The 15814-nt window shown below is 43.0% G+C and overlaps 1 protein-coding gene across 1 annotated transcript in view; it reads left to right on the plus strand.

Annotated features, from left to right (window-relative positions):
• Positions 1-15814, plus strand: part of SLC22A16 (solute carrier family 22 member 16) — a 42403-nt gene that overhangs the window by 9066 nt on the left and 17523 nt on the right. The window contains exons 2-3 of the mRNA XM_047102615.1: positions 4542-5021; positions 13118-13235. Of these exons, the coding sequence (XP_046958571.1) occupies positions 4542-5021; positions 13118-13235 (598 nt within the window). The remainder of the gene's footprint in view (positions 1-4541; positions 5022-13117; positions 13236-15814) is intronic.

Here is a 15814-nt window from a genome sequence, read left to right on the forward strand (position 1 = left end):
AGTCACTGTGTCTTAGCCTGCCCTTCAGGAGTAAAGGGTAGGAATGAAACTCCATCTCCCATAGAGGGGAAATATCTGCAGATAGTACTTGGAATTCTACTAGAAGAAAGATTAGTTTCATCTCCCCTTTGTACTTGTTTGTTCAACCATTTATTTATGCCAAGTGGTATATTTATCAGGATTCTCCAGAAAAACACAATTGATAGGATATATAAATAGAGAGACATAGATGTAGATAAGAGGAGATCTATTACAGGAATTGGCTCACACAAGTATAGAAGTGAGAAGTCCCACAGTGTGCTGTGTGCAAGCCAGAGACCTGGGAAAACCAATGGTGCAATTCAGTCCCAGTCCCAAGGTCTGAGAACCACAGGGTTGATGGTGTAAGCCCCAGGCAGAGTCTGATCCAGGAGCACGGGGGCACGAGATGTCTGAGGGCATGATAACATGGAGGTCTCGGTCCACGCGAAGAAAGTGAATTAGTACTTCCTTGGCTTTTTTGTTCTCTTCAGGTTCTCAACAGGTTGGGTGATGCCCACCCACATTGGTGAAGATGATGTTTACTCAGTTTACAGGTTCAAATGCCAGTCTCGTCTGGAGATCCCTCACAGACGCACGCAGATACAATGTTTTGCCAACTGTCTGGGCATCCCCTTGGCCCAGTCAAGTTGATTCATAAAATTAACCATCATAGGTTCACCCCTTGTCAACTTGCAACCCATATGGATCTCTTTACACCAAACTTGATCTCTAAATAAAGACAATAACAAGGTCCTAATTCTACCCAACATGATACAACTATCCAACATACAACTAAATACACTAATCCCTTTCCCAGAAGGGGACATAAAGTCCTTGGATGATGTTTACTCTTTTTTTGATATCCCGTAACTTAAATATTATGGTGTAAAACTATTTAAATACTTATATGTCAATACATCTTATGTTATATGAGGAGACAATAAGGAAGAAAACAAAGATATTTGCTTAATATATGTCTATATATACACAAGCATTCATAACAAAATAAAGAAGAAATACTCGCAGTGCCTGGTGGCTCAGTTGGTTAAATGTCAGACTCTTGACGTCGGCTTGGGTCGTGATCTTGCGGTCATGGGTTCGAGCCCCACACTGGGCTCTGTGCTGACAGTGCAGAGCCTGCTTGAGATTCTTTCTCCCTCTCTGTCCTCCCCTCCCCCACTGGCACACACACTGTCTCTCTCTCAAAAAATAAACTTCCTTTTTTTTTTTTTTTTTTAGAGAAGAAATACTCATGATAATTACAGCCCTTGTTTCTATAACTGGTCATGTGGTTGTAGGTGGTATTTAGTATAACTACCTTCTTTTCAGGACCCATTCTCTATTCCCTTTGCCTTAAGCAAGAACCTCAGTTGCCTGTGGACCTTTACCTGATAAAGTGACCCACCCTTTATTCCTTGACGGGTCTGGGCCATTAATATTCCTGCCTGGATTGGGTTGTTGTAATTTCCCATTGACCTAATTCACAGGGCATGGTAATGCTAAGGAGATACCCTAAGGAATCTCCTGTATTGCAGACATACTCTTTCTTACCTCCATCGTGGTGTCAATTTCCCCTTGATATTCAGGATCCTGCACCCCAACCAACACTGTAACTCCCTGCTTTGCCTTTTGATTCAGACGCCTGAGGAACCCAAAGTGGTCAGGCAACAGTCTTTATTTCCAGGTCAGTGGAATCGCTGTTGTGTCCCCTGGTGGCAGTATTCTTCCCTCTGGAACTAAGATCTTGAGGCTAGCAGAGCGTAAGATTATGGGAACAGGAAGCAAAAATTTTGTTAGGGGATCACTAGGTGTGAAAGTGAGTGCTATAGCCCTCATTTCCACGCCTCGATTCCTGGACCCGTGAGTGCTGACTATTTGAGAAATAGCACCATATATTGGACACTGATTTGGGGCATATGCAAAGAGGCCAATTAGACATTGTCATTCAGCTGCTCCCAGGATGAGGTTCTGTGTTTGATTTTCGGGCCTGTGGCTACAGGAGATAAGGATCTCTTTCAAGATTCACCTTAGAAATTCTTAGGTTGTTTAGGCATTGCTTGAGCTGGGGATTCAAATTCCTTGAGCTCATCTGTTTTCTTTCATTAATTTATCCAATGACAATAGGAGCAACCAACCAATGCCATTACATTTCTTTAGTTTTCAAAAGATGGTTGAAATTTTCAAATACAGAGTCACTTAGCCCCTTGCTTCTTCTAAGTGGTTGATTATGAGCGTCCAACACAGATATTTTGTGTGTTTCTCTAAACAGTGCACACCATGGATTATCAGTGTTCTCTACTGCTGGAAATAGCCATTAGTGCTTTTCAATCTAATCAGATTAGACAACCAATTCCAGAAACCCCAGTACCAATTCAGAAAGCTCATTCTTAAAATTCTGTTCCTTTAGAACTACTCTCAGTACCAAACCCTGTATTCATCAAGATCTCCTAGAAAAACAGAACAAATAGGACATACATAGAGATGTAGATAAGAGATTTATTGTAAGAATTTGTTCACACAGTTACGGAGACAGTCAAGTCCCACAATGTGCTGTCTGTAGGCTGGAGATCCAGGAAAGCTGGTGGCATATTTGTGAGGTCTAAGTCTGAAGGCCTGAAAATTGGGGAGCTGATGATGTAAGTCCTGGTTCAGATGCTGGCAGGCTGGGTTCGAGGACCCAGAAGGGGTCCCACAGGATCAGCCAGGAAGGTCCTTGTCTGTGCACAGGATAGAAATCAAACTCGAGCCAGCAGGAGGTGAAAGCAGAGTTTATTCAAACTATAGAGAGACTGCAGGTACAGACAGAGCTTCTGGAAGACTCAGAAAGGAAAGGAGGAAGTCTTGTATTTGTTCGGGGTCTGGGGGGTTTTATTGAGGATCGTGACCTGGTGTATGTGTCCTCTCAGGCATCCAGGACTCAGAACAAAGATGAGGACCCAAGTGCTATTGCTTGGAGCCAGGGGGCCTTGGCGTCGAGATGTCTAGTGCTGGTGGTCTGGAATATGCATATGACAGCTTCATTGGTCATTCTCACCTGGTCCTTCCTTAGATGTTATCCATTCTGAAGAAATCATTAACTCCTCGTACCTTACAAGGAGGACATACACTGTTTGCATTCTGAGGCATGTGTAAAGTGGGGGTGCAGGTGCTAGCAAGAATAGAAGCAGGAAAAGGAGCAAAAGACAGGTTTTTATGGAGTCTTCAATTTCCCTGTATCAGCCTGAGTCCAAAAGCCTGAGAACCAGGGATGCCAATGTCTAAGAGTAGGAGTAGATGGATCAAATTTGCCCTGCCTCCACCTTTTGTTCTTATTCAGGTCCTCCCTGGATTGGATGATGCCCGCCCACTGATGAGGGCCCTCTTCTTCACTCAGTCTACTGATTCAAATGCTAATCTCATCCAGAGACAACCTCATAGACACATCCAGAAATCATGTTTACCAGCCCAGTCATGCTGACATAAAATTAAACATCACAGTATAGACTTGTATATTTATTTTATACTTTGGGATATACCATGCTATTTATTTTGTTGCTCAAATTGTTTCAAACTTGCCCATTTGGGAGGTTTTTCAGATTGGTTCCTGTGTCCCTTTAACATGCCCCCATCATTTTGTATTTTGAGCGCTTCCTTACTTTCTGATACCACAAGCATACCTAAAGCATTAGGCATGTTTTTCGTTTTCCCTGACTTGGTCTTAAATGAGCCATTTTTCCTGGTTTCTTTTATTGAAGGATGGTATTTAGAAAACAAGATCTGGGCACTGGGTGTGCTTGTTGCTATTGAGATGTTGATGCAGGCTGGCTGGGTTTGAGGACCAGCCAAGAGGGTCCTTGGCTTCGTGGAGAATACAAATCAAATGTGAGCCAAGAGGAAGTGAGGACAGAGTTTATCGAAGACCTAGAGAGAGCAGATAGAGACAGAGCATCTGGGAGACTCAGAAAGGAAAGGAGACTGAGTTCCATATTTGCTTGGAGTCTGGGGTTTTATTGGGGACAGTGGTCTGGTGCACGTGTCTTCTCAAGCATCCAGGACCAAAGACGAGCGTTCAGGTGTTCTGCATAGGTCACTTACGACCTGGCACCAGGTGTCTTGATGAGTTAGTGGTCTTGGCCCTACCTGGTCACTCCCTCGATGCTATCTCCCGTGCTGGAAGACTCCAAGGAAATCATTAACTCCCTGGCCTTTATAAGGAGGACATATATTACCTGTTCTATAAGGCATGTGTAAGGTGGGGATATAGGTCCTAGCAAGAATAGAAACAGTAAAAGGAGCAAAAAAAGCAGTCCCTTTAGTTTCCCTGTCTCAGTGTCATTGCTTCTAGGCCCTCCTACCAGACAGAGCTATGTGTATATACTCACATGTTATGTATATGTATATATTACATATCTATAATTATTTCTGTATTTATTCATCTATATATATATTAAGCTAACCATGATGAACACCCTTCATATTTGCTTATAGTCTTTTTTAGCCTGTAGGTTGGATATAATAACTTGCTTTTCTTCTCTTTTCAGATTTCAGATATTCCTCTATTTTATATGTGCTTTCCAGAACATCTCTTGTGGTATCCACTACTTGGCTTCTGTGTTCATGACAGTGTCCCCCTACCATACCTGCAGGCCCCCAGGCAACGTGAGTCGGGTTCTTTTCCACAATATCTCCAGTTGGAGGTTGGAGGACATCTGGATCCTGTTTTTCACAGGCCACGAAGATCACATTATAGTGCAGCTACAGAATGGTGAGGTCTGGGAGCTCACAAGTTGTCACAGATTCCGGAGAGATGACAAATCTGGTTTGAACTATGATTACAGTGGCCGTAAGAGTAGCTTTCCTTGCGTGGATGGCTATGTCTATGACAAGAGCAAGTGGGACAGCACCGTGGTGACTCAGTGGGATCTGGTCTGTAACCGAGAATGGTTCGCAAAGGTGATCCAGCCTGTGTTTATGGTGGGAGTCCTGCTGGGAGCGATGATTTTTGGCTACCTTTCTGACAGGTAAAATGAAATATTTAAGTTTGTTGCATCAGGGTTCATTTTCCTATCTGGTTTTCTTAAAGGTCAAGGAATTGTGTTCAAAGCTTTAGTCATTTTCATACCTCCTATCTAAATACCTGCCTCTTTGCTCATCTGTTATTTAGAGGCACACAAAAAACCATAATGTTAGAGGATGGGTTTTGAAGACAGTCTGCCTGGGTTCAGACCCTAGTTACCACTTATTAGCCTTGAGCCCTAGGCAAATTGCATAGCCTGTGTTTCAGAAAGTAGTCTATAAGCTGGTGATGAAAATAATAGCACTCACTTCAAAGGGTTATTGCAAAAATAGTAAAAAAAAGTACCTTGGACATATAACCACTCAATAAATACTGGTTACTATTTGAATATCAACATATATGTATCTCTATCTATCTATCTATCTATCTATCTAATTTTCTAAAAATAAACTTGTTTTTTAAGAAGTGTAGCCTGGTTCTGAGCAATAATATCTATGAAATTGTGGGTTTGATATACCAGCCATATTTTCTTAAAAAAACACACACACATTAAAATGAATACATAGCCCTTAAATAAGGCAAAGTTCATCTCTGTGTGGACAAAGACTGTATTTAAAGTACCTGTGCTAAAGCACAGAAATGAACTTCTCTGGTCCCCATAGTTGTGAGTTTTACAGCCATATGCTGGGCCCTGGGAACCTGAGGGCAACAGCTTAGGTCCAAATCCCACCCTTGGGATGTGCTAGTCTAATGGGACTGACAAACATGTCCAAAATAAAATGATAGGGCTTTGTTGTGGCCAGGGCCATAGGAGAAGTGAGAACAAATGGAGGCAAAATCTATGGAAGCCTAAAGGGAGGAGTGCCTAGGTCTTCCCACCCCTAACCCTATCCCAGGAGGTGGCATTTGAATAATGAAATTAAGGCAGAAGTGGAGTCTAGTTATTATTTGGTGGATGAAGTTATGTTACTATGTTTAAGAATCTTCTTTTCCAGGGGCACCTGGGTGGCTCAGTCGGTTGAGCATCCGACTTCAGCTCAGGTCATGATCTCACGGTCTATGTGTTTGAGCCCTGCGTTGGGCTCTGTGCTGACAGCACAGAGCCTGGAGCCTGCTTCAGATTCTGTCTCCCTCTCTCTCTGCCCCTCTCCCATTCATGCTCTGTCTTTCTCTCTCTCTGTCAAAAATAAATAAACATTAAAAAAAATTTAAAAAAAGAATCTTCTATTCCAGGGCACCTGGGTGGCTCAGTCAGTTAAGTGTCTGACTTCAGCTTAGATCATGATCTTGCAGTTTGCAGGTTTGAGCCCCACATTGGGTTCTCTGCTGATAGCACAGAGCCTGCTTCAGATCCTCTGTCCCCTTCTCTCTCTGCCCCTCCCCTGCTGGTTATCTCTCTCTCTCTCTCTCTCTCTCTCTCTCTCTCTCAAAATAAATAAATAAATAAATAAATAAATAAACTTAAAAAAAAAGCATTAAAAAAGAATCTTCTGTTCCATAACCATCTTCCTGGAATGTGGAAATTAGGTCCGTCAAAGCCAAAAACATGATTAAAAGGCACCATGAGTGAGAGTCAGTAGAAGCAATAGGCCCCCAAAGCAGACCTTCTGCACAAAGAAGAATTGAAATACTGGAATTGTCAAGCACAGATAAAAATTCACTATGCTTACTGCTGTTAAACAAATAGAAGACAAGCCTGAAATTATTAGTAAAAATCTGGAAATTGTATTTTATTTTTGTTTTTTAAATATTTATTTATTTATGGGGCACCTGGGTGGCGCAGTCGGTTAAGCGTCCGACTTCAGCCAGGTCACGATCTCGCAGTCCAGGAGTTCGAGCCCCGCGTCGGGCTCTGGGCTGATGGCTCGGAGCCTGGAGCCTGTTTCCGATTCTGTGTCTCCCTCTCTCTCTGCCCCTCCCCCGTTCATGCTCTGTCTCTCTCTGTCCCAAAAATAAATAAATGTTGAAAAAAAAAAATAAATAAATATTTATTTATTTAGAGAGCGAGCATGCACACACAAGTGGGAGAGGGGCAGTGAGAGAGAGAGAGAGAGAGAGAGAGAGAGAGAGAGAATCCTAAGTAGGCTCTACACTGTCAGCACAGAGCTTGACACGGGCTCTGTATTTTATTTATTTATTTATTTATTTATTTATTTATTTATTTATTTATTTAAGTAAGCTCTTTGCCCAACATGGAGCTCAAACTCATGACCCCAAGATCAAGAGTTGCATGTTCCACTGCCTAAACCAGCCAGGTGTCCCTGGAAATTGTATTTTAAAATGACATAAAATTGAAGAATAACTACCTAGAACATCTAGAAAAAAAACCATAATAAGTGACAAATTCCTGGGCAGTTTTAACAACCTATTACATATAACTAGAGAAAGAATGAGTAAAATTGATAAGAGCTCAGAAAAAATTATCAATAGTAAACATAAGAGAGACAGTTGGAAAATATGAGAAATTAAAATTCATGAAGGCAGAGGGATAAGGTCTGAAATATACTTAATATTGGAAACTTATCAGGGACGCCTAGGTGGCTTAGTCGGTTAAGCCTCTGACTCTTGATTTCCACTCAGGTCATGATCTCACGGTTTGTGGGATCAAGCTCGGTGTCCTGCTTGGGATTCTCTCTCTCCCTCTCTCTCTGCCCGTCCCCTGCTTGCATGCTCTCTCTGTCTCTCTCTCTCATAAATAAACATTAAAAAAAATAATTAGTGGAATTTACCACATTAATAGATTAGAAGACAAAATTCATATTATCCACTTAATGAGTACAGGAAAAACATTTGATAAATTTCAAAATCCATTCATGATAAAAACTAAAAGTGGAAGAATGTCCTTAACCCAATTACAGGTGTCTACAAAGAGATCTACCATGAACATCTTAACTGTGAAATATTGAAAGCTTTCCCTTGGAATCAGGAATACATAAGGATGTATGAAACACCGCTTCTGCTTAGTATTATACTGGATATCCTATTACTGTAAAGCAAAACAGAGAAATAAAAGAGAGAGGGAGAAGCAGGGGTGGGGAGAGGGGGAAGGCATAAATGGAAAGAAAGAAGACAAAAAAGTCGTTATTTTTAGCCATTACAATTCTGTATGAAGAAAATCCAGCAGAAGAATTATTGGAATTAATGAGCATTTAATGATGTTGCTGGATAAGTTATCAATATATATAAATTAATTATGTTTATATCTACTAGTAACAAATATAAAAATTAAAAAATGCCATTTCAGAGCCCAGAAATAAAGTCACACTTATATGGCCAATTAATCTATAACAAAGGAGGCAAGAATCTAAAATGGGTAAAAGACAATCTATTCAATGAATCGTGCTGGGAAAACTGGACAAGAATGGAACTGGACCATTTTCTTACATCGTACACGAAAATAAACTCAAAATGGATTAAAAACCTGAATATGAGACCTAAAACCATAAAACTCCTGGAAGAACACATTGACAGTAATCTCGTTGACATTGGCCTAAAGCAACATTTTTCTAGAAATGTCTCCTCAGGCAAGGGAAACAAAAGCAAAAATAAACTATGAGGACTACACTAAAATAAAGAGCTTTTGTGCAACAAAGGAAACCATCAACGAAAGGAAGAAGATATTTGCTAATGATATATCCAATGAGGGAATAATATCCAAAGGGTATAAAGAACTTAGGCAACTCAACACCAGAAAAAACCCTCCAATCTGATTAAAAAATGAACAGAAGATATGAATAGATGTTTTCCCAGAGAAGACAGGCAGATGGCCAACAGACACATGGAAAGATGCTCAACAGCACTAAATATGAATCAAAACCACAAGAGTTGAGCATCTGACTCTTGGTTTGGCTCAGGTCATGATGCTGGGGTGGTGGGGTCGAGCTCCACCTTGGGCTCTGTGCTGCCTGGTTGGGATTCTCTCTGTCTCTCTGCCCTACTTGCTCTCTCTCTCTCTAAAATAATGGGAAAAAAAATAGCTCACTTTTATGGACCATTTTCTATGAGCTATTTTAAATGTCTTGTGTATTATCTCATGTAATTACTTAAAAAAGTCTGTGAGGTAAACATTATTGGTCCTATTTTAAATACCAGTGCAGAAAAGGAAGGACAGAAGGTCAACCTGGAAAGTAAAGCAGCAGAGCTGGGATTTGAACCCAGGCCCGGGTACCTAACTACTATATTGTATTGTCTCTTCCTTTCTGCCACGAGACCCCAGAGGATGGTCAGAAAAGGCTGCACCTTTGACCTGGCTTTTTTTTTTTTTTTAATTTTTTTTAAACGTTTATTTATTTTTGAGACAGAGAGAGACAGAGCATGAATGGGGGAGGGTCAGAGAGAGGGAGACACAGAATCTGAAACAGGCTCCAGGCTCTGAGCTGTCAGCACAGAGCCTGACGTGGGACTCGAACTCATGGACCGTGAGATCATGACCTGAGCCGAAGTCGGCCGCTTAACCGACTGAGCCACCCAGGTGCCCCTTGACCTGGCTTTTAAACACACAATGGGGAAGGCTTTCTAAGGGAGAAGGAACAACTTCATGTCTTGAGAGAGCCTGGCACATTCAGGGAATTGTGAGGAGGTCAGTTTGGCAGAAGCATAGGATGGATAAACCAAGTGATGCAAAACCGCATCTGGGATTGTTTTATTTCTGGGCAGTATGGGGGGTACACTGGTGTGATGTTAGGAGGACTGGGTGGGAGGCCCTGAAGATGAGGGCTGTAGAAAATGGTGAAGGTCTGAATGAAAGCAGGAGGGGCAGAGAGGGAAGGATGGACACATTGAGGAAGTATGTATGTATGTATGTATTTTGAGAGAGAGAGAGAAAGAGAGCACAAATGAGCAAGGGGCAGAGAGAGAGAAGGAAGCCCAGGAGGGGCAGAGGAGGAGAGAGAGAGAGAAGCAGGACCCATCCGAAGCAGGGTTCACCCGAAGCGGGGCTCGTGCTCACCTGAAGCGGGGCACGAGCTCACCCAATCAAGACTGAATCATGATCTGAGCTGAAGTCAGATGCTTAATGACTGAGCCACCCAGGCGCCTGAGAAGGCATTTCGAAACTGACATAATTTGGTGGACTTTAGGAAATGCCAGCATGGAGACAGGTAGGCCACCAGGGTGATATGAGCCAAACCTGGAGAGTGGGGTTCTACAAGCTGATGGAGAGCGGTCCCTCAGGAGTGGGTGTGGCCAGTGGCACTAGAGAAGGTAAGCAAATAAGGACTGAGAGAGGCAACCTGGAGGTCCCTGGTGACTGGAGAGCAATCTCAGAAAAGCCAGTTGCAACCTGGTGGTCGTGGCTAAGGAACTGTAGGAGTTAAGGAAGTAGATATTCCTTTCAGAGATGCCATCAGTGGAGGAAATGCAAGGTGCAATGAGGCTGAAGGAGTGATGGGATCCAGCGGTTCTTGTCTTTGTTTGGAAAAGACTTAAACTGAAAGGGAAGAGTCATAGGAGAGAGAAACATAGAGGGAAAAAAAAGTAATTGTTAGAATAAGTTCTCAGAGGAGGTGGGAAGAGGCATGATCCAATTCAAAGATTGCAAAATGGTATTTGGAGAGAAAAGTGTGTGTGTCCCTGGAGAGGAGAGAAGAAGAGAAAGCTGAACACAGATTCAGGTTGTGTTGACAAGTGGGCAGAATAGGAGGTTGTGGGGCTTTCTCTTTGATGGTCTCTGTTCTCTGCAGGAGATGGGTGGTGGAGACATTGTGGGTGGTCGAGGAAGTTGAATGGGGACGGGTAAAAGGTTTGAAACGGCATTCAGGGCTCAGATGAGATTGAAGCACATGCATGTGTAGGACCAACCATCCCTACTAGTGTGTGGGGGGAGCAGAGAAGGCTGAGCGTGTACAGAGGACAGTTTTTATTTGCTTACATATCCTCTGTTCTACCAGGCAAACGTGTTGGTTGGAATCTCAGGACTATATTCTTTTGCCTTAAAATTATCTGTCAGGGAGAAAATATTTGTAAATCATTTATCTAATAGGAGTCCAGTATTCCAAAGATATAAAGAACTCTTACAACTCAACAAGAAAAAGAGAACCCAGTTTAAGAATGGGCAAAGGAGGGGCGCCTGGGTGGCGCAGTCGGTTAAGCGTCCGACTTCAGCCAGGTCACGATCTCGCGGTCCGGGAGTTCGAGCCCCGAGTCAGGCTCTGGGCTGATGGCTCGGAGCCTGGAGCCTGTTTCCGATTCTGTGTCTCCCTCTCTCTCTGCCCCTCCGCCGTTCATGCTCTGTCTCTCTCTGTCCCAAAAATAAATAAATGTTGAAAAAAAAATTAAAAAAAAAAGAATGGGCAAAGGATTTGGATAGATGTTTCTTTTTTTTTTATTTGATGTTTTTATTTATTTTTGAGACAGAGACAGAGTATGAGCGGGGGAGGGGCAGAGAGAGAGGGAGACACAGAATCAGAAGCAGGCTCCAGGCTCTGAGCTGTCAGCACAGAGCCCGACGTGGGGCTCGAACTCACAGACCGCGAGATCATGACCTGAGCCGAAGTCGAATGCTCAACCGACTGAGCCACCCAGGCGCCCCAACAGATGTTTCTTTAAAGAATATATGCAAATGGCCAATAAGCACATATAAAAATGCTCAACATCATTAATCATTAAGGAAAATGTAAATCAAAACCACGATGCGATATCCTTGCACATGCACTAGGATGGCTGTAATCAAAAAGACAATGGGGCACCTGGGTGTCTCAGTCAGTTGAGTGTCCAACTCTTGATTTCAGCTCAGGTCATGATCCCAGGGTTGTGGGATCAAGTCCCGAATCAGGCTCCACAATGTGGAGCCTGCTTAGGATACTCTCTCTCTCTCTCTCTCTCTCTCTCTATCTTTCTCCCTTTCTCCCCATTGCTCCTCTCCCCTGCTCACCCACATTCTCTCTCTCTCACTTAAAAAAAAAAAGACAGACAATAATAGACAAGTGTTGTTGAGGATGTGGGGAAATTGGTCCCCTTATACATTGTTGGTGGGACTGTAAAAATAGGGCAGCCACTTTGGAAAACAGTTTGGCACTTCCTCAAATGTTAAACAAAGAGTTGTCATATGATCCAGAAACTCCACTCCTAGGTATACACCCAAAGGAAAACAAGTTCACACAAAATCTTGCTCACAAACGGTCGTGGCAGCATTATGCCCAATTGCCAAAAAGTGGAAACAGTCCCAACTGTCCATCAGCTGACGAATAGATAAACAAAATGTGATACAGCCATAAAGGATTATTTAGACACAAAAAGGAACGAAGTACTGAGACATGCTACATCACAGACGAAACTTGAGGACACAATGCTAAGTAAGAGCAGCTGGACACAGCAGGTCACCTATTGTATGACTCTGTTAATGTAAAATGTCCAGAACAGGCAACTCTGCAGAGAAAGAAAGTAGGTTGGTGGTTGTCAGGGACTGGAGGGAGCAGAAAGGGCAGAATGATGGTTCCTGGGTGCAGAGTTTCTTTTTGGAGTGATGAAAATGTCCTGGAATTAGTAATGAGAGTTGCACAACTTTTTGAACATACTAAAAGCCACTGAATTATATACTTTAAAAGATTGGATTTTATGTGAAGTATATCTCAATTTTTAAAAACCTGTCAGGAATATGATTTGTTTGCTTTTTAGACAAAGAAATGCCCCTCCCAATTATGAAAATAATAGGGCAGGTAAGCACCTTATTCTTAGGAGCAGAATGTGGCAAGAGCTCTGTTTTTAGAGGGGCCTGGCAAGAGCTGACTTACCCCTGTGGGCACAGCCAGCCTGACACGGAAGATGATCCGACAGATCCGAGAGCAGAAGTCCTCTGAGCGAAAGGACACATCCTCCCCACTCTCCCTCGCCATTCCTGGGTTAGGAGGTCCCCTGGGCATCACCCAGGGTGATCATGTATGTATATGAGCGGCTTAGGTAGAGGCCTCCCCACTGAAGACCAGCCTCTTGAAGAAATCCTGCGTTAACTCGTGATTTCCCCCAAATGAATGAATGGATGACAACAATCAATACAGAAGCTATTGAACACATAGATCACGCTCACTTTCATGAACTGGAGTGGATGTTTAAACTCTGATAATCATACCTTGCTGCTTCTGCTGTGTGCTTCTTATTTTTCAGGATAGGAAGACGATTTGTCTTGTGGGCCACAAGCACTGGCATATTTTTATTTGGCCTTGCAGCGGCGTTCTCATTCGATTATTACAGCTTCATGGTCGCACGCTTTCTTCTCGCTATGGTGAGTTGTGGGGGGCGCTTTTCTTAAACCTCTAATTCTACTGCAGTATTTTCATATTAAACCTTACTCTCTCTGAGTGTGGGTCCTTTAGAATGTGGTGAGAGAGATCCGGGGCTGATCTTTGTTCATTCCACTGAGAAGTCTTTCTGCAGAATAGTAGTGCTCTGTGTTTGAATGAAACTCATTAAAATGGAAAATGGTTGCTTACTAGGCAGAACCTTTTTGTTTGACTCCATGCCTGGCACATGACCCACATTCCATGACTACTAAGGCATTATTTTATTTCTGAGCAATTTTATGGGCCTGGTCAGGGCCTGCACACATGGGCCAAACAGACATTTAAGGTGTAAACAGAGTCGTTTGTGTAATGCACAGTAGGAATGAAAACCAGAGGCATTTGGCTTTTCTGTTATGAGGAACAGGGACGTATAGTTTGGATATCCGCTTTGTCTTATTTGGGCAAACATGTTGTCCTCTTTGAGCCGTAGTTGCTAATCTATAAACTGTAGAAAATAATACCTGCTTCACTGGTATTGATAACTGGTTGTGATCAGGATTCAACGAGATTAAAGAAAACTTCCACAGTATGGCAGCTGTCACGAAACAGGCCTTCCTTCTGGCAGCGACTATTATAGGAAGTGGACCAGCCAGTGAGGAAGCGTCCCCACACTTGGTGAGGCTTCCAGACAGGTTCCCAGCTGCCAAATGACAGCAGCAGCGACTCTATTTGGAGGTCACTGGTCAAGGATAATGGTGTGAAGTTACCGTCTGTGGGAGGAACATGTGGCCTTGCTGAACACAGAGGTGGGGGTGCATCCCCTCTCACCAGGGTATATGAGCCAAGGGTCCAGCGAGAAGCCAAGGACTTTGGTCTCAGAAGAGGTCACTGCAGCCCCTCACGGAGCAAGGTGCTGTGTTCAGTTTCAGTGTCTTCACTGATGGCTGGAAAGAGTCCCTAGGAAGCCACACAGATGGCCAAGAGTAAGGACGATGCATAAAAAGGGAAACATTTAGGAGAATGGGAGGTGTGGCACCTTTAAAAAAAGTAATTATATATATATTTAGGAACGTAAAGAGTGTTTAATACAAAAGGTAACAACAGCAGTCTGTCTCCACTGAGGGCAGAGCAAGAGGAAATGGCCCTGTAACTGATGAGATTTGAGAAGAGGCCTTTTGGTGGGAATGATGGTTCCAGAGGCACAGGTATGGGAGAGGGTGAAGGTCCTCTTTTAGAGGACGTTCTGAAAATAGCTATTTCAGTCTTGCAAATAAAGTGTTTGTTTTCAGAGCTGAGAAAACAAGCCACTCATTGAATACATTTGTAAAATGTGACCTTAAGTTTCTGCGGCTCTTGTCTTTGATTTTCATGCGAAATGCTGTTGTGGTTGAATTCTGAGTAGGGAAGATGCAGACAGACCAATTTACTCACCACATTTATTGATCTGCCCACAGAATGTAATGCTAAGTAAGCAGACCAGGCCATTTCAGTAACCCTACAGTGTGGTGGGAAGGCAAGACACTGATGGGCCATCTTCAAAAATACAATGTTGACAATGGAGGCGTGACAATGGAGTGGTTTAAGTTGGGGTGGGGCAGGGGGAGCAGTGGAGAGTCTGGAGAGCCAGGGCTTTTTAGTTCTGAGGGACGGGTAAGATAAAAATGTTCCAGGTAGACGCAGCAAGTGAGAAGGCCCTAAGTTGAGAAGGAATGAAAGGTCCAGACGTCTGGAGAGTAGAGAGGAGGTGAAATACCTTGATGAGGCTGAAGGGGAGGGAGATGATTAGGCAGAGGCTTAGAGGGTGATCAAGAGTTTGCTTGACTTCTTAAGGGCTGTGAGCATCTCCTGAAGGGGTTCAGGTGTGGTGAAGTGACCATTCTGGCTGCTCTGTGGGTATAGGGTCAGGGTAGATGTGAAGAACAGAGTGTTACCAGCGGAGGTGACAGGTGTGAAGGGATCCAAGCAGTCTTTGGGGATAATATAGGCAGTTGTGTACAGATTGTCTGAACCCAATGACAGAAGTAACCAATAGGAAGTGGGAGTGGACTCAAGAATTAATATGGAAAAAAAAAAACTTGTCATGGACTGATGTTACTGCTTAACTTAATGGAGAAATTTATAGTATTTTACAATTATCACAATCTTTGTTTGGGTACTGTAACAGCAGCAAACATTTGCCAAACAACAAGATTCTTGGATGTGGGAGTCCTCATTATCAGGGTTCATTGTCTGAGTGTTGCAATTATAAGGCTGTATGGAGAAATGAAGGCTGTTGTCACAAAAATATTAAACTGAACTTTAATGCGGAGGCCCCACTAAGCACACCCCTACTTACTACTATTGTCATCCTCTCTGTCACAGGAAATTGCTTGTAGGTTAGTTAGCCTCTTTGTGACTCTCTGATGCAAGGTGAAATTGCAGGTCTTACAAAGGATGTTTGATTACAAAATGTCTTTGAAAGCAATGGGGGTAAACTGAATCCTACCCAAATCCCTTGGCCAATTGGGATGTGGCTGAGATAGACAAGTTAACTTATGAAGAAATTGACGTCCACAGGATAATGACATGATGAGCCTTCAAA

The sequence above is a fragment of the Lynx rufus genome, unplaced genomic scaffold (assembly GCF_022079265.1).
Source record: "Lynx rufus isolate CCGP_SWC_20201006 ecotype Redwood Valley unplaced genomic scaffold, mLynRuf1.p SCAF_6, whole genome shotgun sequence".
Lineage (NCBI taxonomy): Eukaryota > Metazoa > Chordata > Mammalia > Carnivora > Felidae > Lynx > Lynx rufus.